Source organism: Metopolophium dirhodum, chromosome 5 (genome assembly GCF_019925205.1).
Source record: "Metopolophium dirhodum isolate CAU chromosome 5, ASM1992520v1, whole genome shotgun sequence".
Classification (NCBI taxonomy): Eukaryota; Metazoa; Arthropoda; class Insecta; order Hemiptera; family Aphididae; genus Metopolophium; species Metopolophium dirhodum.
The window spans coordinates 11,320,398-11,346,002 of record NC_083564.1 but is presented as its reverse complement, the minus strand read 5'-3'; the positions used below and the strand labels follow the sequence as shown (position 1 = coordinate 11,346,002).

At 30.3% G+C, this 25,605-nt stretch overlaps 1 protein-coding gene and 1 long non-coding RNA gene across 5 annotated transcripts; one reads left to right on the top strand and one right to left on the bottom strand.

Moving 5' to 3' along the window:
• Positions 1–3,603, bottom strand: LOC132945076 (uncharacterized). 4 transcript variants are annotated; one of them, XR_009664511.1, is made up of 6 exons: positions 3,471–3,603; positions 2,540–2,717; positions 1,186–1,225; positions 959–1,016; positions 370–887; positions 1–273 (listed from the first exon to the last, which is right to left on the bottom strand). It is a non-coding gene; the product is annotated as an uncharacterized LOC132945076 (long non-coding RNA). The 4 variants fall into 4 exon arrangements; XR_009664510.1 differs by lacking the exon at positions 3,471–3,603 and adding an exon at positions 2,803–2,925; XR_009664508.1 differs by lacking the exon at positions 3,471–3,603 and adding an exon at positions 2,784–2,917 and having other exon boundaries at positions 2–273.
• LOC132945075 (solute carrier organic anion transporter family member 74D-like) lies at positions 3,167–25,562 on the top strand. The gene is made up of 12 exons (XM_061014698.1): positions 3,167–3,305; positions 17,189–17,413; positions 18,765–19,001; positions 19,279–19,470; positions 20,260–20,400; positions 21,468–21,596; positions 22,137–22,497; positions 23,180–23,330; positions 23,412–23,572; positions 24,452–24,555; positions 24,672–24,773; positions 25,356–25,562. The coding sequence occupies exons 2-12, from the start codon at positions 17,200–17,202 to the stop codon at positions 25,460–25,462; spliced, it is 1,899 nt and encodes a 632-aa protein (XP_060870681.1). The 5' UTR covers positions 3,167–3,305; positions 17,189–17,199; the 3' UTR covers positions 25,463–25,562.
• The last annotated feature ends 43 nt before the right edge of the window (positions 25,563–25,605 follow it).

Genomic DNA, 25,605 nt, shown 5'->3' with positions numbered 1-25,605 from the left:
ACAGTAAATACTTTTATTAATACAGTGTTGACTTTGTAGATGGGTAGTAATAAATTAACTGTACATTCAGGATTACATGCATTCAGGTGAAGAATTATAAGATTGCAATGATAGATGTAAGATGTAAGATGTTAAATGTAAGATGTAAGATGTATTGTTGATTCATCAATACGATGCTGGGTGGACTTGAGGACTTCCCATGTTCAGCGACCGGCGTCGACCCGTTTTGTGGCACAGCGGAAACTTCGTACAGCTGACTGTTCGACAAAGACACTGTAATATTATTTGAAAAATATTATTTCTACTTAATCGTAATAACTGGGTATAATGAGTTTAATATTATATTATATTACAATAAATATTAAGTACCTATATTATTAGCTTCTAATAATTGGGACGTCATTTTTGTAGATATTGATCCGGACAAAATGATGCTGGCCCAGCGCTATGCCACGGTTTATGGCGTACCTATCCGATGAAATTGTTGGAGACTCTTTCAAACTGGGCAATCTGATAAACGGTGACGTGATCGTTACTTCGCGGCCATCATAGGGTGGACCAGAATACACAAAAATGTAGGTCATCGGGCTGTCGGCTGTATGTATGATAAAGTCCTGGAAGTGGGAATTACAATAGCCCCTAAAATGCTGATACACCTCAACCTTAATAAAAACAAAGAATGATTAAAAAATGGCAACGGAATTGGCTTACAAATCTGAAAATAAGTTTATGGACAGATAACTTCTCAACGAAATATTATGATCGATCCAATAATAACTTTCCATAGGTACATCAGACCTATGTGCGACGGCTGCTCACCAACATATCGACATCCACCAGATAACTTTGGTAAGTTTTCAAACTATACCGCTCATTCTTGCGGAATGCTAAAGAAAATTAATTTATTAGATAAATATTATACTATAACAATTTTTAAAAATAGAAGTTTTCAACTCACAGTTGTTCTGCAGATGGATGTCGACCGGTTTGGGAGCTACGTCTTATACGCCATTGTTCTAATGAATTCAAACATAAATAATATATTATTATAATATTTTTATATATATATAGGTACGGTTAGGTATATTAAATTAATTAAGTAAGTACTACATTAATATAGTCTATTAATTATTTTTTTACTATGCTTTTATTGTATTAAAATATACACAATGACTTATAACTTACATTATTGGACCGGACATACAGCAACGTCGAGTTGAGGTACCTGTCCATAAACACATTTTCTTCAGCAAAATATAATATAAAATATAAAGTAAAGAAATGCATAACGAAAAAACTGTATTTATTCATACAATTTTGAGATCAAAAACATTAGAACAAGATAATGCTTTCTTGATAAATTAAAAATATTTGAAGATTTTATTTGTCATACGTTTACATGGCAATAGTAAAATTCTATTAAATCTATTAGGTACGTAAACAACATTTATTAATATGACAAATATTTAAAATTTCAAAAAAGGGGGACCCTCGTGTTTATACCCCTCACTTTGTTTTTTGGATAGCGCTGGGAGTTTTTGTGCACAAACGTCGGGACCTGGTGCACATTTCTGCACAAACGATGCACAAACGTTTGGCACCTTAAAAATTTCAATTTTCCAAAAAGGGGTTGTATCGTTTCAATGTCCCCCCCCCCCCCACTTTATTTTTTGGATAGCGCTGGGAGTTTTTGTGCACAAACGTCGGGACCTGGTGCACATTTCTGCACAAACGATGCACAAACGTCTGGCACATTAAAAATTTCAATTTTCCAAAAAGAGGGTGTCTCGTTTCAATGCCCCCCCCCACTTTGTTTTTGGGATAGCGCTGGGAGTTTTTGTGCACAAACGTCGGGACCTGGTGCACATTTCTGCACAAACGATGCACAAATGTTTGGCACATTCAAAAATCCAAATATTCTATGTGGGAGGGGCTACCGTTTCAATGCCCCCCCCCCCCATTTTGTTTTAGGGATAGAGCTTTCAGTTTTTGTGCACAAACGATTGGACTTGGTGCACATTTCTGCACAAATGATGCACAAACGTTTGGCGTGGTCAGAAGTTCAAATTTCGAAAGTGGGGGGGCCATTGAAATGGACCTCGACGAGCGACCGTTTCTGCAGGTGACATCGAGGTGAATTCACTTAAGTTATGAAATTATAATAATTTATCACTATAGTGGATATTTAATACGTAAATCGTTTTCAGTCCCCGTCAACAATAATAATGACCAAGAGCACGCGTCCACGTCTCCCCCCCCCCCCCCCCCCCCCCCATTGAAATGGACCTCGCTCGTCGGCCTTCAGTTTCTCTGCGGAATTTCGCCGGCGACTATACAACAGTAAAATTACACACGACTGACTGCAAGTTGTCTTCGGATAACCCCGACTCCGACTTGTGCGGCTGTACCGCAGTCCGCAACGTATCGTAAAAACATCTAATCGACTAATAATATATTTGAATGGTAATAATTCGTGGACAACATAATATTATTATACGAACGTGTTTTGGGTCCAATTCATAGATGGGTCTATACTCACTCGACGAAAGTCCCGAGCGACCAGCAGGACGTGATTCGCGTCGAACGCACTGCGCGCGATTCAACAATACACCGCGATCGCACCGTATATAACATGATAATATTATTCGTTACCGCCCCGACTCTTCTCTTCGCCGTGCCATGACGGTATAGCACAACTCACACTTACACACTCGTACCTGTTACAAGTCAACACAGCCACATATTATTATATTATATTATTATATTATTATATACGTGCGTACATATAATACACTGTCGTACACATATACACGCGCAACGACCGCCGGCGATAAGTGTACAAGCCGCGGTCTTCGTCGGTCGGGTGCAGCTGCAGTGGCGATCCGTCGTTCGTGTTATAACAATATTATTACTGCAGTTACCGATTTGTTTTATCGCATTGGTCGTATTGTTTTAGTTGTTTATTTAAAAATATTATAACGACCTCGCGAACGCGCGAGATCTCGGCATTTTTTTAGCGCTTGAGCGATACGTAGGTATATACATATTATTATAATAATAATAATAATAATAACATTATAATCGTATATCACATCGTTTTCGGATGATATCGCGAACGACTATTGAGGCGGCGGTGGTCGTCGACGTATCGTCGTCATTATAAAATATGCGTTCGCGCGGCGACCGGACGGACTACTCGAGCAATATTTTGCCGTCTATATATATCACCGTTTGTTGTATACGTGATAACAATATAATATAATAATACAATTTTCGTACACGACCTGCACACCGGGAGGACCGAGGTAAGTGTACCCAGCGACGACCGCTAAATTTTTATTATTTTAATTAAGCGCGATCGACGGGAAGTCTCGCATTAAAATATATACGCGAAAATAATATACGACCGTCTAAATAATGCAACGTCATAATAGTAATAATACATTATTATAACATAATATTATACATACAATAATGTAGTGCGTGTCTAGTTGGCGAACGAAACCATCGTAGGATAATGTATTATACTATTATTTATGTATATAATATTAATATCGCACCGATCCATTGAAATTGCTTATATATGGGTAAACTGGACATTCACAACGAACTGTATCCACATATACCTAGTAAAACAAAGTTAGTATTGCGACGTTGCATAAAAAAATTGTGTCCAGTAGGTACATTGAATACAATTGACGTATTAACTATTAAGAGAGAGTTAAGGTTTCGATTTATATAGGTATGCATGTTTTTTTATCGTATTAAAATCAGTCCATCTACAATTTTACGAAGGTGAGCATTAACTTGTTAAAAAGTTGAAGATCATTTTTTTTTAACTTGTTAACTTTGCTAGTTAATTATTTTTGTTTTTAACTTATTAACTTATTCAGTAGTATTTATTTAGTATTTATTTTGTATTGTTGTAACTTAACTTTTGATAGTTAATTATAATTGTCGTGCAGTTAAGTTAATTTTATTTTCGTGTCATGCGTAATCAAATAGACAATAGGTACTGATTCGTTGACTCTTTTTCGATTTTGGTAATTTATTTTTGAATTTTATATTATAATAATCTAATTTTTTACACAGTGTTAAACGTCTTGGTAAATTTTTGTGTATAACAAAATACTAGGGCAGTTAATGACTTAAAAATATTATAACTTGAAAAAAATTAACTTTTTTTTAGCTGCGTTAAGTTAATTTAATTTTATATCTTATAACTTTAAACTTATCTAGTTAAATTTTTCTTTTAGATTCTGAGTGAAACGATGAATGTATTGATTTTACAATGATGTGTGTTTTTTTTTTTATTTTTTTTTTTTTTATTTTTTTTTTTATTTTTTTTTTTATTTTTTTATTTTTGTGTCTGTGTACACGACAAGTAGTCGAAATAATGCTTCGATTTTTGACTTCAGTATCTTGTTCGATGGGAAAGTGAATATCGTTGGTGCATTGGGGAGGTCAAAATTTTAATTTCCCAGTAGTTTTCAAAAGCGATGTGAAAAACAAAAGAAAAATTAAGGAAAAACGGGAATTTTTACGCAAAATCGATTTTTAACAAAATCGATTTTGGTTATTGGTGTAACTCTAAAACAAATGACCGTAGATGCATGAAATTTTCACTGGTTGTTTATATTAGCATTTTCTATACACCATAAAATTTTCCAAATATTTTGACTCTTTTTGAGCTGTTTACAGCCATTGTCAGTTTTCAATTTTTTTAGTTTTTTTTTCTATAAATATCAATAAAATTTTATCTATTGAGTAAAAAAGCTTGAAAATTTAATAGAAGGCTCCTAGTTTATTGTTTCAAAGGCAGATGAAAAAAATTAAAAATCCTTAGTCACAGTTTTTAATTATAAGCATTTAAAGTTCAAATTTTGACAAAATACGGAAAAATCACGAAAAATAGCAAATTATTTTGATGAGAATTCATAAAAATTTTTCTTTTTAAATCTAAGATTTGAAAATGTAATATAAGATTACTCATAAGTTTGTCTACCTTTATCAAAAAAAAAATGTCTAGAAGAAACTTAAATTAAATTTTTATGAGCGTCTGAAATTTATATTTTTACAACATTTGATATTTACTCGATTTCTCATGTAACGATTTTTTTATTTTATTGTAATTAAAAAACGAATGACTGTAGATACTTGAAAATTTCACTGAATGTTTATATTAGCATTTTCTATACACCATACAATTTTGAAAATATTTTGACTCTATTTGAGCTGTTTACGGACATTGTCAGTTTTCAATTTTTTTAGTTTTTTTTTCTATAAATATCAATAAATTTTTATTTGTTGGGTAAAAAAAGCGTGAAAATTTAATATTAGACTCCTGATATATCGTTTTAATAGCAGTTGAAAAATATTAAAAATACATTTGCACAATTTTTTTTTATAAGCATTTAAAGTTCAAATTTTGACAACATTTATCAAATTTATAATTTATTAATTATTTTGTGGTTAAAAATTTATAAAATGTTTAACTTTTATGGCTAAGGATTGAAAATTTAAAACAAGGCTCCACGTTAATAGGTTATATATAAATTACTTTATTCACAATAATATCATCAAATATACTTGGTAATATCATAGGGTGACTGACCGTTTTCGCTCAGAATCGTTTTTCTTATACAATGATATTATATCATTGAATTCAAATTTAACACCATCCATTACAGTGACCCACTTGTAACCTACCGTACAGCAGAGCGACATCCACTTATCCACCTTTTGTTACTTTTAACTTAACTGAAGTCAATTTAATTGAATTAACTTAACTTACCACAGTTAATTATTTTCATTAACTTGCCCACCTTTGTAATTTTCAAAGTTCCATATGTGATATCGAATGATTTTTTCTTATAACTTAGACGCATGATAGTGTCGTAATAGTATGAAATCGCAAAGAAATTTGAAAAATGTAGAAAGAAAATTAGAAAATACAATTAAAACAACATGCATAAGTGACAAATCGAAAATTTAACTCACCCTCAATATGTCAATTTTTAAGATAAAAAAAACTTTATAAATCAAAATTGTTTAAAAAATTAATTTAATTCAAAAACAAAAAGTGGGTTATTACAGTTCAAAAAAATTTTGTTTTCGCAACTCATTAGTGGAAAAGTATTAAAAAATAAGTGTAACATTAAGTAGACATGCAACAGGTAATGCATTACACGATGCAGTAAAAAAACCCGAATAAAATTCATGAGCGCCGTAACTGCTTACGAATCACCGCCATTTTATAAAATAACATCGTAACTCCACAACACAAGGTTCATTTTTGGAACCGTTACTCCACACAATAAATTTATTTCGACAACGTTAATAACTCCGTTAAAGATATTTTCTTCATATTTTTTAAATAATAATAATTAACATTCTTATAAGACGTAATAGAACACGTCTATTATATCAAGAAATAAATTGCTCGTCATTATCACTCAGATAATTTAAAATAATAATAAATAATATTATAAACATTTTCAAAATGTATTCATAAGTAAGAATTACACGTCTGACTTAACAAGAAAAAAATACTCGTTATATAATATTATAATGCACTTAATATAGTTAAACTAATAATTTAAAATTAAAATCATACATTATTAAATGAGGCCAACAATTTTACAAACTCAGATATAGGTAGTACCTACCTATCAATTTTATTTTCATTATACAATTAAATTTTTAAATTTTTATTAAATTTCAAAATTAATTTTCTCTTGGCGTCTAATTATTATCCTACATTAATTTTTATTAGCAGAATTCATTCGTATACGTTTGCATAACTAGTATATTTTTTATAAAATTAATTGCAATCTTGGGATGGTTGGATGTGCTGAATCAATCAAATCGCCAAATCTTGCATGAAAAGACACACAATTATATTTGTCGTTCTGTCCAGTGTTGCTTCTTTTTTCAACATGACTTTACAGCGATATGACAATATCATATTATTATAATAGGTTTTTCCAGACTTTTAAATTAAAAATCCAATTGATTTTTAAGAATCGATATGACTTCAGGTTTACTGGTAAATGCGGAGCTGAGGTGTTTTAGATATTTCTGCAATTGTGCAGAGATACGAGGTTTATGCGGACCTTCGGTTATTGTTCGAAAAAATTGTATATTCGTGCGGACCTGCGGTTCGATTCATGGTCATATTGTGTTCGAAATATTTTTTTACCTTTATTGTTGATTACACTGTATAAAGTAGTAGGTCACATTTTATCTATAAAAATGTTCTAGTAGGTACTAGTTGATTGTTATTTGCATTAGTGGCTTACATAATATTTAATAATATTTATATCAGTGTTTAATTATAGGCATATATTCATATTTTTGACGTTGTACTATGTAACAATGACGAATCACGATTAAAATAAATCCGAACATCCGCGTCTCTTATCGTTTAAGAGAGATCATCGAAACTATAATTTAATATAATATACAATGCTACAATGCTACAATAGGTATACTAACATAACACCATGTACTCGTAGGTATTCCAATATAATTTTAGAAATCAAAATATATATAATATATTATTATATTGGGTGATTGAGCGATTCTGTTGACAGTAGGTGAGCGTTTATTATTTTGAATAATATTGACGTCTCTGAAATTACTTTTGTTTGCATAATTTAAATTAATTACAAAACTAATTTTTTGAAAAAAGTTTATATTCTTTACAATGTTTAGTTTTTTAATTTTTACTTTTTTAAATAGTGACATACATTTTTTATTTAATTTTCTGACGATATAATATAATTCATAACGATTATGTACTTAATTAATTATAACTTATAAGTATATATATTTAATGTTTAGATGAGAGGTGGTAAAAATGTCTGCCCACTACTCCGTTCATATAGACGTTTAATATAGGTACTTTTAAGTTATAAGTTATAGTTTATAACTATTATAACTAACTAAATAGGTACTCGTTCAACATTTTTATAATAATATTTTGTTTTGGAATAGGAAATTATAAAAGTACTTTGTCGTCCAACAGAGTAATTACATTTAAATGATAATGATAAAAATACGAAAAAGAACAATTGTTTTCCTCAAAACGGTTGTTTTGTATAATTAATTCATATTGCACAAAAAACTTTAATAGCATTTTATGTAAAAAGTGTTTAATTTTGAAATTATCACCCTGTAACTATACACTAGAATACTAGATAATATTATGGTAGAATACTAGAATATAATATTAATATTATGTGTCGTGTACCTCTATTCGTATCATGAAATAACTTTCGTATGCTGATATTGTGTTCGGAATATTATGCGTAAAATGTTGAAAATTTCATTTTGTAGAAGTTTTGGCCATAATATCAATATACCTATAGTTTATACTTTAAACTATCTAGGAACGTCGTCTAAAACGACGTATGCAAAATGTTATTGTAGGCTACTTTTCGATACGCTACTGGGTTTTTCTTTTTAGTCCATATATAATTTGATAAATTAAAATATTATAACATAATATCGGAACAATAATATAGTGTGGCATCGTGCCAGTTGCTGTGTTCAATCTGAGTAACATAATTCATTATAAACAATAAAGATCACGGTTGGAATATACAATGCTATTTCATATATATTATATAACCCTTCTCAATCAAATATTTGATGATAAAAACAAAAATGGGAGCCAATAATAATCAAATAGGTACCTATGTATGTGTGGAATTTTGAATTTTTTAGCTTTTGTCAGCGTATTTTGATGATAAGAAAATTTATATTTGTGATATCCCTTTACGCAGCCATTTTGTTTCTGATGATTACAATTCGAGTCGATATGCAATAACCTATATATTTCAACCATGATAAATGTATGATATGTAGAACAGTACGTATAAATATAATAATAATTAGGTCCCCGCACTATAAATTTTCGATTAGGTATTATAATATTCATTCAAAGACACTGCCACCTATTAAAATATATTAATCGTGAATCTCGATGATCTTAGATCTTTGAACGAACAAAGCCATAAAAGACAATACACAATATTTTTTTATATGATAATATAATATTGTGTGAGTTTTCACAACAGTTGTTATTAGTTACTAATAATGTAATCGTGCAGACGTGGGGGAAGAAATCGGTAGTTAAAAGTCGTATACCTATGTATGCTATTTCTTTTCACCGCGGCTAGTCGTAAATGTTATAATGTTCGCGAGAACATAGTTGTTAATTGTTATAAAGTATAAACTTACACTATATATAACTATAGGTATAATAATAATATATTATAGTATTTCGATTTAAATATTATTGCTGATGGTGGATTTTCAAAGCGTAGTGTGGTACGCGTACATTATATTATGTAATGCGTTTTACGCAATCGCCTATATAAACAAACCGTACTGCATTCAGTGCAGTTATTGCAGTTATTATGCAGTTATATGCAGCTATTGTAGTTATCGTGTTACCTGAATAGAAGGTCGAGGTCGGGTGCAACGAGATGTAACCGTTCAACGATTTTACGAAAACGTATACGTGTATGAGTTTACCTCGATTTATGTAAGGTAAATTACATATGTACGTCCTATATTATTTTGAAACGCACGACGTTATTACTGTGATGATGACGATAATGACCATTTTTAATGACGCCCCATAATATATATATATCCCTATATTATATATTAAATCCTAAAAAAATACACTAAATAAAAAAAAAATAATTAAATTAAATCTCAAAATGTTTATTTAACAAGGAACATTAAAATGTTCATAATCGTTTAAGTTGACTCGCTGAATAGGGGTTGTAAAAAATGAGTAACGACCTTCGTCGTTGTTGAAGTCAATATGTTTTAATTATAATGCTAAGTAAACTCTAACAAACATTATTTTTTTTTTATATCCATTGAGAGAAAGAATTTTAAATTCACTTTTTAAAGTTACTTATTATAAAACATTATTTTGTTAAGAGGATTGCAAAAGGAACGTTTTTTAGGAGTTAAAAATAAGCGATTTTCAAATTGTATGTATGCGGGTCTCTTAAATGTGTGCTTTAGTAAGTGAGATCATTAGTGTCTGTGATTGTGTGTAAATAAAATAGCGGAGCGCTCCCGCACGTACACATCACTACCATGGCGTTGCGGACGTGAACGCAGTAAACAATGTATGCTCATTAGTTGTATGTACTTTTTGTCAGTCCTACCGATGGACCAGATTACGCTATTAGAATTCTGAAAACTGATTTGTATTCGTTAATATGTCTACTTGAGATTGATCAGGCCACATTTAAAGATATTTAAATACATTTTCGAATAATCAACATTTAATTTTGGAAATTTTAAATATTAAAACAAAACTTAAGTATAGAAGTTTAGGAACAAAATTTTAAAAAAGTGGCCTGATTGATCTCAAGTAGACATATTAACAAATAACAAGTTCAAATCAGTTTTCAGCAGTCTTGTACTCTTATCGCGTTATCAGGTCCATCGGGATGATTGACAAAAGATTGGTAAATTTTGGTTTAAATAATTGTCTGTTTGCTGGCGGTACCCTTAATAATTATAAATTATTATTTTTTTTTACATAACATATTGAAATTCTTAAAAAAATATTCTGCTAAGGAATGTGAAATTAAAAATATACAATATTACTCAAAATAGAAACAAAAAAAAAAATATTAAAAAATTGTAAGTTTTTTAAAAAATGCAGTTTAGTAATGATATAGAATTATGCAAAAAAAATATTTCAAATAACATTCATACTTTCCAAGATTATGGAAGTGCTTACCATTAAAAGAATCACTCTGTATAATTGTCGAGAAGAGACAATTCAAAACAAATAACATTATTATAATCGTGAGACACCGTTAGCATACATATGCTGCACGAACCTATAGGATACTTTCGCTTTTTTGTTGTCGACCATTGTGTTTTAACTTCCATTCCACATTACTAATTCGTCACTACAACCGTATATATATTATAATACAGCGACGATTCCACAAATGTAATATTATGTATGTTATTTTGTTTTTGTGTCATGCTGGTATATATAGGCGTACTGCAAATGAAATAATACACAACACTATATAATACTATACCTACAAACATTGATTTTTCACGAAAACTATTATAATATATAGCTAGGTAATATAAATGATTCGTTACACTGCAAGTATAGTTACCGTTATAATATTTACATATGCCTGTTTTTTTCTACAAGTGTCAGCTACAACACCAATCCTATAAGTATAATATTATTATTTATACAAGCTCTGTAGGACTCGTATAAACTTATAAACTTGTAAATTTAATCTTTAATTTTCTGAACGCATATCGTCAGTTTTCAGTGATCTTAAACGTGTATAATATTATCCATATAATAATGTAATATAGCTATTATACAATAATATTACTATCTATACATCCTTAAACGACATTTTATATCAACACTGAAATTGAATCGCATCCATATGAAACCCATTTATATTATAATTTGCACCGTGGTATCGACCTGTACAAAAGTATTAAAACCTGCAGCTTTTCGATGATAATATCATTATTGTTATAATAATATGTATTATGTGCTGTGTAGGCGATACAAAACATTGTATTACGGTTTTCGACGGACTATATAGGTACCAACTTCGAAGTTCGGGAAAACCGAGCGATAAGATACCACGCTGTAAACGATGAAGGGAAAACGTAATACACATACACGAAATAGCTTTATTATGTACTTGAAATATGTGTAGATGTCTGTGGTACACGAGTGAAATAACAATGATATATTATAAATACTGAAAATATGTATGCAATGATATATTTCTATAATGCCGTGGTGAAAGCGTGTGCCCAGAACACTTCAATATGAAATGACATCATATCATACACTATTAGGTCCGAAACGGCAACGCTCGTAATATTGAGTATGCTTACGGACATTTTCCAAAAAACTCAGGAGACTTTACATGTTAGAGTGATTCGCCAAGCACGTTTACACCATTTTTTTTTTTCATTCAATAAGAATTTATTCAAATTATTTATTTTTGAAATGGTTAAGTTTATGAGTTTCAACTTTAAGACCATATTATTTTTTATGACAGTATCATATGTAGTGATAAAACATCTTTTAGATTCTGAGCGGAGCGATGATGAACGTATTTATTTTACAATGATGAGTGTTTTTCACGTTTATCACTTTTTGCCTTTTGGGGTAGGTAGTAAAATGTAAAAACGCTTCGATTTTTTACATCAGTATCTTTTGTAGGAAGATGTGAATCTAGTGTGATCAAAAGTAAAAAATTCCTAGTTATTCACAAAAATTCCAGGAAAAACAAAAATAATTATTAAAAAAACTAAGAGAAAACAGAAATTTTTACGCAAAACTGTTTTCAAAAAATCAATTTTGGTATTTGGTGTTTCTAAAAAAAATTACCATCAATAAATACAATTTTCACAAAAATTTTGGTTGGTCAAAAAAGTTCAAATCATTTTCCGCATAAGTTGTTGTTAGTGAAAATTAAAAAAAAAATTAACGTAAATCCACAGTAATTTTTTATGAGTGTTTGAAGTTAGAACTTTGACGAAATTCGTACATATCACGAAAATTTGCAAATTATTTTGTGTTAGAAACGTTTAAAAATTTTTATTTTTATATCTAAGATTTGAAAATGTAATACAAAATTCTTCATAAACGAGTCGTCTATCTTTAACCAAAAAAAATGTCTACCGAAAGTCAAAGTATTTTGTTGTAATTTAAAATTATTATTCGTGGGTATAATATATAGACTTTTGGAGTTTATTATTATATTTTATACACACCATCACAGTTTCAATTTTTATAACCAAGCATTTAGTTATTTTGTTAAAAATTAAAAGTATTAATTGTGGGCACTTGAAACTTTTAAAGCATATTTTAGATTCTGAGCGATGCAATAAATGTATTTGTTTTACAATAATGTATGTTTTTTTTTAAATTTTAAAATTTAAATTAATTAAACATCTGATTTCAATAAAAAAATTGATTCCTAAATTCAACCATTTTTTTCGAAATTACAGTGGAATTTCAGGAAATATGTTTAAATTACTACCGCTTTTAGTAGTTTTTACAGGAACAAAAATATATTTCATTTGCGCAGACATTTGTGGCAGGGTTGGCTAAGTCAATAAAGATTAAGAAACCTCAACTCTGATGGAAGAAACAATTAACATTTTACATACTTTAATTTACCTACTTATAATCATCCACTATTTAAGCCACAAATAATAATTATTTTTATTATTCATATGATAAAAAATAGATAGGTACATATTTTTTAAAAATTAAGAAATTAAGAAATATTTTAACTGTCAACACAGTTTTAAATTTTAAATAACTACAATTTCGCAATCTGTAGTGTTAATATGTTATCAATTTTATTTTTAAAGACATTTAATTTATTATTAGATATTTATTATCATTAAGTATCAATGTTATTTTTCACCTACCTATTTAATGTTATATGATTCAAAAAATCAAAAATCGTGATGTTTAAATCATGTATTACTATGTATACAAATTTCGGTACGTCTCGCAGAGTGGGCCACGGCCCCCCCGCCCCCCCTGTGCGCACCCTTATGGTGATGACATGTACGGACGCATGCGAGAGTATGCAGATGTATATCCCGCACGGTGGCTCTACTCGGCACTACAGTGATTCTTGAAACACACACTAATGATCATTTATTACTCACACATAGACATAGCCCAAATGTCCATGTGAATTGCCTAAATATTACTCCTTAAAACATGATACGCTGCAGCCCCCTTAATTATTATAATATATATTTAAAAATAAAATGTTATATTGATTCGCACAAAAGTAATTATATAATTAGTTAATTTTATTGTAATTATTACTACTTACACTCTGTATAATATGTTATTTCGTTTTTAGTTTTTATAATTTAGGTATAGATATAATATATGATATCACTATCACCGACCACCCATCACAATAAATAATTAGAATATAGGTACATAGATCAATGTGCTTTTGTTACGATAAAATAAATAGGTACATGTCGTGTTTGACGAGGTTATCTATATAATTGGCTATAATGTACCTATATTTTATTGTATTAGGTATATTGTTATAATAAAAATACACATACAGGTTAGAACGTGTTTCCGTCATAATTACTACGCATCCGGCATCTACGATTTTTATATTATTATAATATTTTGTTATCGCACGTACCTACAACATGAAAACGTGTAACTCATTAAAAACTATAATATTTTAGTTTACCTACCTACCGATTTCGGTTAAGACTTTGTAGTCATCATTACTGAATGTCGCGGATAAGACAGCTATTGCTCGTTTGCCACACTATTTTAGCCAAAATTCCTTTCAAACAGATACTGTTTTCATTCAAAATGTGCGATTAGGTAGTTATATAAACCTAATTTGCAAGGCTGGGCAAGTTAACAATTTTTTTTAACTCGTTAAGTTAAGTTATTTTAAAATAATTAAATTAAGTTAAGTTAAGTTATTTTAAAATAATTAAATTAAGTTAAGTTAAAAGTTACTCGTATTTTTTTTCGTTAACTTGTTAAGTTAAGAGTTAACTTTGAAAAAAAAGTAACTTAACTTGGTGTTAAGTTAAAATTTGCTAATTTGCAAAAATAGAAAATTCCAGACACATAATATGGTTTATTTGATAGTTTTTCTTTGCGTTCAAGAAAATAACTGGAGAAATTTAAAATGCTACATCAAAGTAAAAACACATTCAAAAATTTGCATTATTCTTCGGACGAAAGTTAACTTAATTTAGATATTTTTGAAATAAAATTAACTGAAGTTAACACGTTAATCTTGAAAAAAAAATAACTTATTTAGTTAGAAGTTAATTTGAAAAAAAAGTAACGAGTTAATTAACTTAATTAAAATTAACTTAATTTTAACTTTTAACTCGTTAATGCCCAGCCTTGCTAATTTGTAGATAAAAAGTAGGTACTTACTTAGAATTAAATAAGACTTTTGTAGAAATAAACATAAAAAACTGTAGCCAATACTTCAGTGAATATATAAAACAAAAAATGTATAATGTAAAATGAGTAGGATTTAGAATATTTATTCTTATGTATTTGAAGGGTTTGAAACCAATATTAGAAAAGATAAATATCGGTTTTCAAATTTGGAAAAAGTTGGCGGATACATAACCGACAACCGCTCTGTTGGTACTGAATGTAGGTAGGTAGGTACTTCGTCAATGAGTGCCTATATGTCGATGTATACTATCGTTTATCATATACTCGGTAATCGGTATATGTACTCACTACTCGGCTCAAGTAAGTACGGTATTGTAAATAAAAAAGGATTCTAGAGATTAATTCAGTTTTATCTAATTACTGATTTTAGGGCCGTATTCATAGTCCATGCTTGTATAAGCATTGATTATAAATATTAATATTTATGAATCAAATGATATTCATAAACGAGACTTTGGCTTCAGAAAAGGAAAAAAGTATTACTTTACTTAAGGTTGGTCGAGACCTACCCTAAGCATTGCTTTTAGTTACTATCACAATTTTTTTATTTTTTAAATTATCAAAATTAGTTAAATTCATACTTATTCTTAAGCATTTAGGCAATACATAGGCAAGGTTTTTTTTATAAACATTTAAAGTTCAAATCTTGACAAATCACGAAAATTTGCATATTATTTTTTAGTAAGTATGTATAAAATGTTTAATTTGTAAAACTGGAGGTTGAAAATATATAACAAGGTTAACCACAAAATCTAATCACAGTGTAATAGATATTTTAAGTTTAAATATGGATAAGATTAGATATTTAAATGGAGAAAGACAATTTTAGTTATTTTTTGTAATTTAAAATTTTTTTTATATTTCTGTATAGGCTGAATGTCGACCGTCTTAGCTCAGAATCGTTTTTCGTATACAATGATTTTATATCATTGAGATCAAATTTACAACATTCATCACATATTACAGTCACCCACGCGCCACTTACAGCAGAGAGCTAACCACTTGCCCTGCACCTTTTTACTCTTTAATATAATAATTTAAACCGAAATCAGAAAAAAATATCGGGAATTGAAACTGAAACTGAAATCAAAATCATTTTTTTTTGGTTTCAAGACTGGGGGTTTTTTTTAAGCATATCGTTTTACAGATTTGGTTAGTTAGGTGTGTCCACGAATTACCTAATATTTATATAAATAAACTATATTTTTTACTTTTCATATTCTGACTGTAAACACTAACAATTCATTGAAACGGGCTTTATTCAAATGAAAGTAAATATTGGCCAGATTCTGCGTTGTATTACGATAATAATTTCAATTCCAAAAATATCAATGTCTGTCTTTGATGAAAAAAATGTATAAAAAACCTGTTGAAGATGCTATAGTTATATGCTATGATTTTTTAGTAATTAAGTCCTGATACATTGATACACTGATGCAAACATCTTTTTTTTGAATGAAATCCATTTACTATTTACTGTGAATTATTAGGTTTGTTGAATGTTGATATTGTACTTAATACTGTAAAAACTGGTTGTGCTTACATTGTAATATTTGGCACTTGTTGTAGTAGTTGCGATGAAACAACATGAAGAGCTTGTTTGATAATGTTTAACTAAATACCCACTTCGGTCAATAAGGCGTATTTAGTGGTATTCTTTAAAAAGTCGCTAAAATTAGTTAATTCTCAAATGCTTACAATAATAATGCCTCTATTCGACCGTCATTATATTATACTAAACCTATTGAGATAGATGGATAATGGTGGAGTATTGTCCATACTTGTCCGCACACAAATAGCGACGCATAATGTACTGTGTTTGTGTCTTTGTGTTGTCGGGACGCGATGGTAATAGATAATCGTAAAGTTAACGAAAAATACTGTACCGTGTTCGACTGTATTATTATAGCTTGAATAAATGCCAGCTTAATGATATATTTAATGTACCGACATAATATGTTATAATATGTAACTCACGTGAAACACTTACGCCCGGCATATTAGGTACATTCGACAATATTATTATTGTTTTATTAGTTTTTTTTTTTTTCGAGCGAAACATACTGTCTTGCGAGTATCACGCACCAACCATTACTCATTATAACTCACTATAAGTATATACGTTTATTATATTGATTATTTACATTTAATTTTGTTTAGAATCGAAAAAAATGAGTGATAAGACTTCGGATGACCCGGCTGTCGAGGACACAGTTTGCGGGATATGGTTGTTTAAGCCCAAGTGGCTTCAGATATTTGCCAGCAAAAAGGTGTATGTTCTCGTGTACGGGCTGTTGGGGCTCAACCAATTCATGTTGTCCTCATACTTCAACGGTACACTGACTACAATGGAGAAGAGATTTAAATTCTCTAGTCAAATGAGTGGTAAGTAATTAAAACATACCTATAGTAAGTAGTCGTTATAATGAATAATATTAATCAAATCATTGAAACGGGTTTAAAATCATAAAGGTACGGCACTGTGATACGATAACCACGAGTGTAATCGTTATTTTCAATACCATTTTTCTATGATACAGCAGTGAATAGTGATACTTAACACAGAACAATTTTTAGATCACGAGCTTGGTAAATACAAAACATAAAATTATAAGCTAAAATTATAAGTAGTATAATGAATCATGACTAAAAATATAATTTAAGCTATATAAATACTAAAAAAATGTGTACCTTTAATAGTGTAGTAAATTTAAATACGACATTTTTAATGAATATTTTCAAATATGTTTAGCAAATATATTACAATTTTAAAGTCATGCTAGATTGTCTATTAATTGCATATTTCGCATTTTCACTGTAATATTTTTTCAAACATGTATTTAAGAAAATATTTTGAGGAAGGATTATTTAATTATATATATTTTTAAATTTAAGTCATGATATATTTTTTTATTCTATATTACCTATATTTAATGACTTTTATTGACACGATTTATATCTCTTCAAATGTATATATTATTATATTAACTAATTAACTATATAGTTAACCCTGCATGATATTGCCCTTTTTAAACTGTATTAAATTTTAAAATTTTCGTTGAGAATATCGTTTAAAAATGAGAGCGTACCTATAATCCATTGTAATGCTTTTAATTTGTAATACACAAGATAAGTAATACGAAAATTAAAAACAAATCAATTTTATAATATTAAATTATTAAATTTTTCAAAGTTGTGCGGTAACATTTGCACAGGTGGCATAATGATCACCTGTTAAAAAATCAAGGTTTTTCCAAATAACTTCTCGCCAACTACCTACAATTTTGAAAATTATGTCTAATAATTCCAAACATAATAACTATTTTATTTTCTGTAACCAGAAATACAATCATATAAAATTATATATACAAAAAAATATTTGATTCCCGTTTGCCGAAACCAAATTTTTGTGTGAGCCCATATCTTTAAAATGTGATTTTTTTAAAAATGCCTTCTAATTGCACATCTAGAGTATTGAAGGAAACTCTATTCAAAATGTTAAGTTCACATAAGTTTTGTTGTTTTTGAAAAACATAGGGATTAGTATTTGGATTTCGTATATACATATTACATATTAAACTTTATTATTATACCTAATATAGATTGATTATATTCGAATTGGTTGTTCATATTTGTCATATGTAGTTAGATTTTTCTATTTCCTCTATAGTTTTTATTTACGAATATTTAAATCTTAGTGTTTGGAATAATTATTAATTATCGAATACATTGTTAGGTATCATTTCGAGCACTTGGGATTTTTTTTCACTTATATCGTTCATGGTGACGGCTCACGTGGCCGGTAAAGGACATCGGACGCGTTGGTTGGCCATCGGTTCTTTCTTCGTCGGTCTATCCTGTTTCGTTCGTCTCCTGCCACACATCATTTACGGACCAGGCGAAGAGATCCTTCAGTACACCGTCGAATACGGTGACAACGTGAACTCAACTTCTCTGCTAAGTAACATTTCACGTAAGTATAAAGAACACCAATAAGATATTAACAATCATTTCTATACAATATTGTTGCTTATAACCTTATATAATTTTTTGAATTAAATTAAAAACACTAACTTATAATTACCTAAGAAATGTATTATTATAATCTATTAATTAATTAATTAATTAATTCATATTAATTAATGATTTATTATGGCATCTATGTTATGCTTATAGCAGCTTATAGTGATCTTTATAGCAACTAAAAAAAGTACTAAAAATATCTACTTTTTGTTTCATGTGCGATAAAGGTCAAAACGAAAAAATCTGCGACGGTAAACCATTGTATGAAGACTGCGATAACGAGCAGTTATGGAACGTGGCTGCTTTCTTGTTGTGTGCAGCGCACGCGATGCTAGGCTTGGGTGGTTCGTTATACTGGACTTGTGGTGCAGCTTACTTGGATGATAACGTTCGCAAGAATTCGGTACCCGTGCTTTTGGGTAAGTTTTTAAACAAGAATCGAGGGAAATATTTTCCCGTCATGTGGAATATCCGAGGGAGCTGCCTAGTGCTCTACTCAAAAATTTTTCTCGGACAAAAATACGTGAATAACCACGGTTTTCAGAAAAACATTATCTAATCAAAGAAATCAAAATTTAATCCTGTGGCGGTCGTTACGTAACGATTTAGCCAAAGTGGCAATAAGGTGTTGGTATTATGGAGATTCGATTTATTTGTAGTAGGCGTAAAATAATAGTCATGCGTACTAACGGCGAAAACGTAATTCAACATTGCAGACAGTTCATAAATTTCAACTGAAGAGTGCATTGATTAAATAGATTAAAAATATCAGCACAACATCTTTTGTATAGATGCGTCTCTCTCGACTAGACGATATTATAAGAGAAAGGCATTGAATGTTCTTATCAGACGGTTTTCTGTCAGACTTAACATGTCTCAAACCGTCCGTATTCTAGCTAGGAATAGCCTATGACCCATTTACCCCTTATAGGAGATAGGTTGTACCACCGCTCATTTGTCTTTGATATAATTTGAGGGTTTGTCAAAACACCAAAAAATATTTTAAATGGCTAAAACTTTACGTTTTGCGATGTGTATGATTGTTGTTATATAAGAGAAATAAATTATTAATAGGTACGTTATATTATATTAATTAGGTGCGAACAGTCCCTGTTAATTTTTGATATATTTTAAATTTGAAAGTTGAAATCAACAATCAATTAATTGCCACGAAACACCTTTTCAAAGAATTTATAAAATGTTCACAGCCATTGTTCAGTGCATACGGATGTCGGGTCCTATGTTGGGATACATGCTGTCGGCATACACCCTGACCAATTTCATCGAACCTAATCTAACACCGACTATAACCAACGAAGATCCTAGGTGGATCGGAGCTTGGTGGATGGGTGAGTACTCTTACCATATCAATAAATTAATATACAATAGTATTTTTTTTTTTGTCCTACCGATAACTCCGCCTGTGTACATTTTTACTATGTATACTTTGTGGAGTAAAAATAAATAAATATTATTGGAAAGGTATCGTTAATAAGTTGCCCAAAAAAATCTGTTACACGTTAAGGTAACTAAAATACGAGAGTAAAATTTAAAAAAATCAATTAATTAATTATTCCAGTATTTTTTGAGTCTATTAACTTCGGATAAACCAATAAAATGACCAAATATTAAAACTATAAGATAAGATTATTATATCCGAACAATTATATTAGAATATGTAACCTGTGACAACCATTTAGGTATATAGATAAAAAAATTATTTAATACTACTACTATTTACAATTACTGTAATATTATAATTTATTATAATACCCAACCATTGGTAACCATTTATATACAAAAATCCCATAGAAAAAAGGCCTTTTAGTTTTTCCCGAAATTTTCAATTTTTATTTCCGCAAAAGCCTCATTTGGACTATTACGAATAATATTTTAAAAAAAATAAGCCACATCGGTGTCAAAAAATGAGCCATCCGTTTTCAAGTAGCGCGTACCACTCAACTTCGCTCATCTGAACTTTAAATACTTATAAATCATAAACTACTATTCCTAAATTCAATTTTTATGTATCTAAATAGTAAATAGTAAATACCTAGGAAAATATTCTGTTTTCGAAGATGATATTGAAACTGTATGTTGCCATTCAATAAAGTAAATAACTTAAAAATTATAACTATATATTTTTTTTCAAAGGATGTTTTGTAACAAATTGAAATCATGTAAAAAATATTTTTTTAAAAACGTGAATACTTTTTGAATTAATGAGGGCTTTACGTAAAAATGAAACACCCGGTATAGTATAAAGTAGTATTTCAAAAAATGTACAGAAAACTGGAAAAATATAATAATTTCTGTAGGAGAATACAAAAACATTGTATAACAAATCGTTCTAAACATTTCCAACTTCATATATTACACAATGAGCGTAGTATTAATGACGGGTTTTCCTTTATAGGTTGGACGCCCATTGGTATTATTTGTATAGCTTTTTCGATGATGATGATGCTTTTTCCAAGAATGCTTCCGAGGGCGGCAGCCCGTAAGGTAAAAGAACCGGAAGAGAAAAAAGAACACGTTTTGACCGGTAAGTCGAAACATACGATCCAAATGAGCAATCTCATACGTTATAATGTCCAGGTTTGAAATGTTCGGATGAGACATGTATTTAAAATTAAATTAGAAATGTATTTATTTAAAGAAAAAAAATGTGTGCTTATTTCCACGTTTTATAGCATAAAGTTATATATTATGACATTTTGGTGTTTGGGGGGGGGGGGGGGGGGGCTTACTCAGCACCCACTATGTAAAAGGAACATAGATATGCCCTGTGAGCCGTGCCCCGAGGTACCCGTAAAAGAACATCGATTGAGCGCACATTTTTTTTCTTACATTACAAAATAAATAAATAATAATAATAAAATATAGAGCATAGCTATATCTCCCTATTCGAGGTATGTAATCAATTTAATATTTATTTTACATGGCAATGAGAATAATAATTTATTATGTTGGGGGAATTTTTAACATAATGGGGAATATGTTTAATATGCAATTAGTCTCGGATAATATAATATTATTTTAATTCATTGTATTAACAATATTTCGATTAATTGGACGGTTTCAGATTTTAAAACGTCTTTAAAACGAATTTTGTCAAACAAAATACTGGTGTTTAATTCAGCGAGCAACTCGTTCTTCGTGTTGGGCCTAATTGGGTATTGGACGTTCATGCCTAAGTACATGGAGACCCAATTCAGACAGACAGCAGCAAATTCCAACTTTGCATCGGGCGCCATAGGCATTTTGAGTTCGGGTTTGGGCATTGTGACGTCCGGCGTGATCATATCGAAATATAAACCATCGCCAAGGTCGCTGGCCATGTGGAACTTTATTACAGAGGCTTTAGAGGTGGTTGGTCACTTCGCATACATATTTCTCGGGTGCGCGGCAGAAGATTTACACGGGCAGTGGAACGAGGACAAAACGTTAGTAAGCAAATTTCTAATTCCGTTGCCTTCGCTAATAAAATTCCGTAATCATTCAAGAAATTAATCTAATTGGTTGCCTTTGGTTGATCGGGCAGATGAGGTAAAATCATGCATTAAAGAAACTATATCTTAAAACGAAGTGTATATGTATGTCTATTGTAGTTTTATACTCATTACTCATTAGTCATTACACATACACTACTCCTCGATTTATGTTTACAAAATTCTCAGAAATTATTCTTCGAGATATCAGAAGACTAGAAAAGTGTGGAGAGTAGTTTCAAAACCACGTTAAAAAAATATACCAGGACAAGTGCTAAATCCAATCCGTGACTTACGGTCGCCTATATAGGTCAAATTATATATCAAAGCTATTGGTACACCGACGCACATTTTCCCGTGAACTAAAACTGGAATACACCTTGTATAATTTTTTAATACAATTCTCCTCTGGTATAAAAGCTATATTAATTTCCATGCCAGTAAACCTTGCGTGACAATATTGTCCTTTTAGTACAAGGTGATTTCTCAATAACATTAGAGGTCGGGTTAGTGTGTTGTTTATTATAGACCGTTCCGCAAATATATAATATTATTATCTACAACTTGCTTGTGAGTCACCCTGTATATACATTTATAACACGATACTAATAATATATGTTTACCGGTTACCGATCAGATGGAACTTGACCATGGACTGCAACGTGGGCTGCAACTGCGGGAAATCGATGAGCTACAATCCTGTCTGTTCGTTTGACCGTTCTACCACGTTCTACTCGCCGTGCTACGCGGGATGTACCCTGGAGACGATCATCGACGGTGGCCTAAAGGTGAATAGACATTCATTTTTGCATTTGACGTCACGATTATATCTTGTACAATAAGAACGTTGCCTTCGTTGTGTCTCGTAGGCCTACAGCAACTGCACCTGTATCGGTGGCTTGGGCACAGCCACCGAGGGAGTGTGTCCAGTTTCCTGCGGTAACGACTTCATCATATTTCTCGCTCTGATGGGCGTGATGCGGTTCTTATCGTCCACCGGTCGTTCGGGCAACACCATCATTCAGTTCAGGTCTGTACGGCGCAATAGTCGTCGCTAGAAAATTGTGGATTCGAGATCTATAATATTTTTGTAGGTACCTACATAGGCTTTAAAAAATGTTTGATAGATTTTTTAAGACGGTCGCAAACATAAATTTATTCGTCACTTAAACGCATAATATAAATGATAACTGTGAAATAAGAAAAGGGGGCAAGTGGGTTACGATTTGCAGTACTGGGGAATTGGTAACACATTGTATCTAAGTCTAACATAATTGACGAATAAACGAAACAAATCGGCTAAAAACTCGTTAAAACGGACTCATTATACAGTGAAAATTGGATTAGAACTGAGAATTTTTTGTTTGTCTTGTTAAAACGTTAATATTATAATTTGTGGTAGTATATAACAATATTATTCAATAAAACGGAACCTGTGTATATTACGGAAACGGATCTGTTTCAGATAAAAATTATTTGTACAATACACAATATATTATGTTTGTTAGTAAAACCTAGCTTGTCACACTTGCCACTATTTTGAATTTTTCTTTATACAAAAAAAATATTAATTTAAATAATTTTAGTGATACAAAGATGGTATAGTTAAAAATAACATAATTTTATAATCCTAACCTAACCTCCCATCTCAAAATATTGTCTTTTTATCGTTGACCAATTCATTTACACAAATTTACTAGGGCTTATATAAAAACCTACAAAAATAATTTATTATGAGTAGGTATATAAAATGGAATTAAAAGATTAGAACCGTATATCAAAAAGAACGATTTAACTAGAAAATTCAAATAAAGTAACTCGTTATGAATTTAGTTAAAAGTAACTTAACTTTAACTTTTATCTCTTTAATGCTCAGCCTTGATATTATATGTACATTTTCGCTGTTTAGGTGTGTAAAACAAGAGGACAAGTCACTATCGTTGGGTTTCTCTGAAGTGGTAATGGCCATAGTGGCTTTCATGCCCGGCCCTATATTTTACGGCACGATTGTCGGTAAGTAAATATTATCGAAGTCTAAGTATACGAATAATTGTAAACTTCACATGACGCACCAAAATTAAAATTATTATATATTACATAAACTCATTGATTGTAAATGTTTTCCGTAGACGCCACTTGCATGGTGTGGGGTGGTAAATGCGGTACCGACGGTAATTGTTGGCTATACGACGGTAAGCGGCTGAAGTATTACTTGAACATTACTGGAGCTAGTAAGTATAATATACTGCGGAAGGCCTAATCCATATGTACCTACAATATTCATAGTATTGTTAGAAATTATTAACTATATAGTTGTCTGTAATTAATAATTACTAGGTTACCGCGGTCACGTATCTAAATGCGAATTGTATTTTATTAATGTCCAAAAAAAAATGCTTCCCAATCGAAAAATTCGTTTCATACATCAAATAACTTTAAAATAAAACATAAAAAGTTTTTAATTTTTTACGCATTTTTTATGTTTTAAGTTCATTTTTCGTATATTTTATAAGAACAGATAAATTTTGATCAAAATTTACCATTAACTAAATGTCTATATCCCTCTAAATAGAAATAAAAATTTAAAACGATATGATTTATTTTGCTGACAACTTCATATGTCTTATTTTTGAATTTGTTCACTCATCATTCTAACTCGCGCTCCATGACCAGTTGGCAGTTTTATAACATGAGCTTCCAGTTTCAGTCTGCGGTCATGCTTCCTACCTAATATATTTCAAACTCTTACCAAAGTTAATTCTTTCCGGTTTTAATTGTATTACACGTCTCAATAATACATACTATTTCCGCAGGTTTTCTGTTGATCGGTACGATACTGGACATTGGTGTTTGGTATCACGTGAAGGACCTAAAGATCTACGATGACAGTCGTGACGAAAAATCTTGCGAACAGCAATAATGACAAATCGAAAGAACAGCGTTGATGTGTGTAATGAGAGTTAATATTATGTTGTCATATAATCCAATTATCAATATACTGTATATTATTGTTATTATTATTTTGATAATTGCAAGTCCGACTTAACTAATATATTATACTGT

What these genes read in the sequence shown, in the direction of transcription:
- LOC132945075 (XM_061014698.1), top strand. Translation starts at nt 17,200, where the DNA reads ATGAGTGATAAGACTTCGGATGACCCGGCTGTCGAGGACACAGTTTGC. An exon ending in TCTGCTAAGTAACATTTCAC is followed by an intron (nt 19,002 to 19,278) that starts GTAAGTATAAAG and finishes TGTGCGATAAAG; the next exon opens with GTCAAAACGAAAAAATCTGC. An exon ending in ATTTTACGGCACGATTGTCG is followed by an intron (nt 24,556 to 24,671) that starts GTAAGTAAATAT and finishes TGTTTTCCGTAG; the next exon opens with ACGCCACTTGCATGGTGTGG.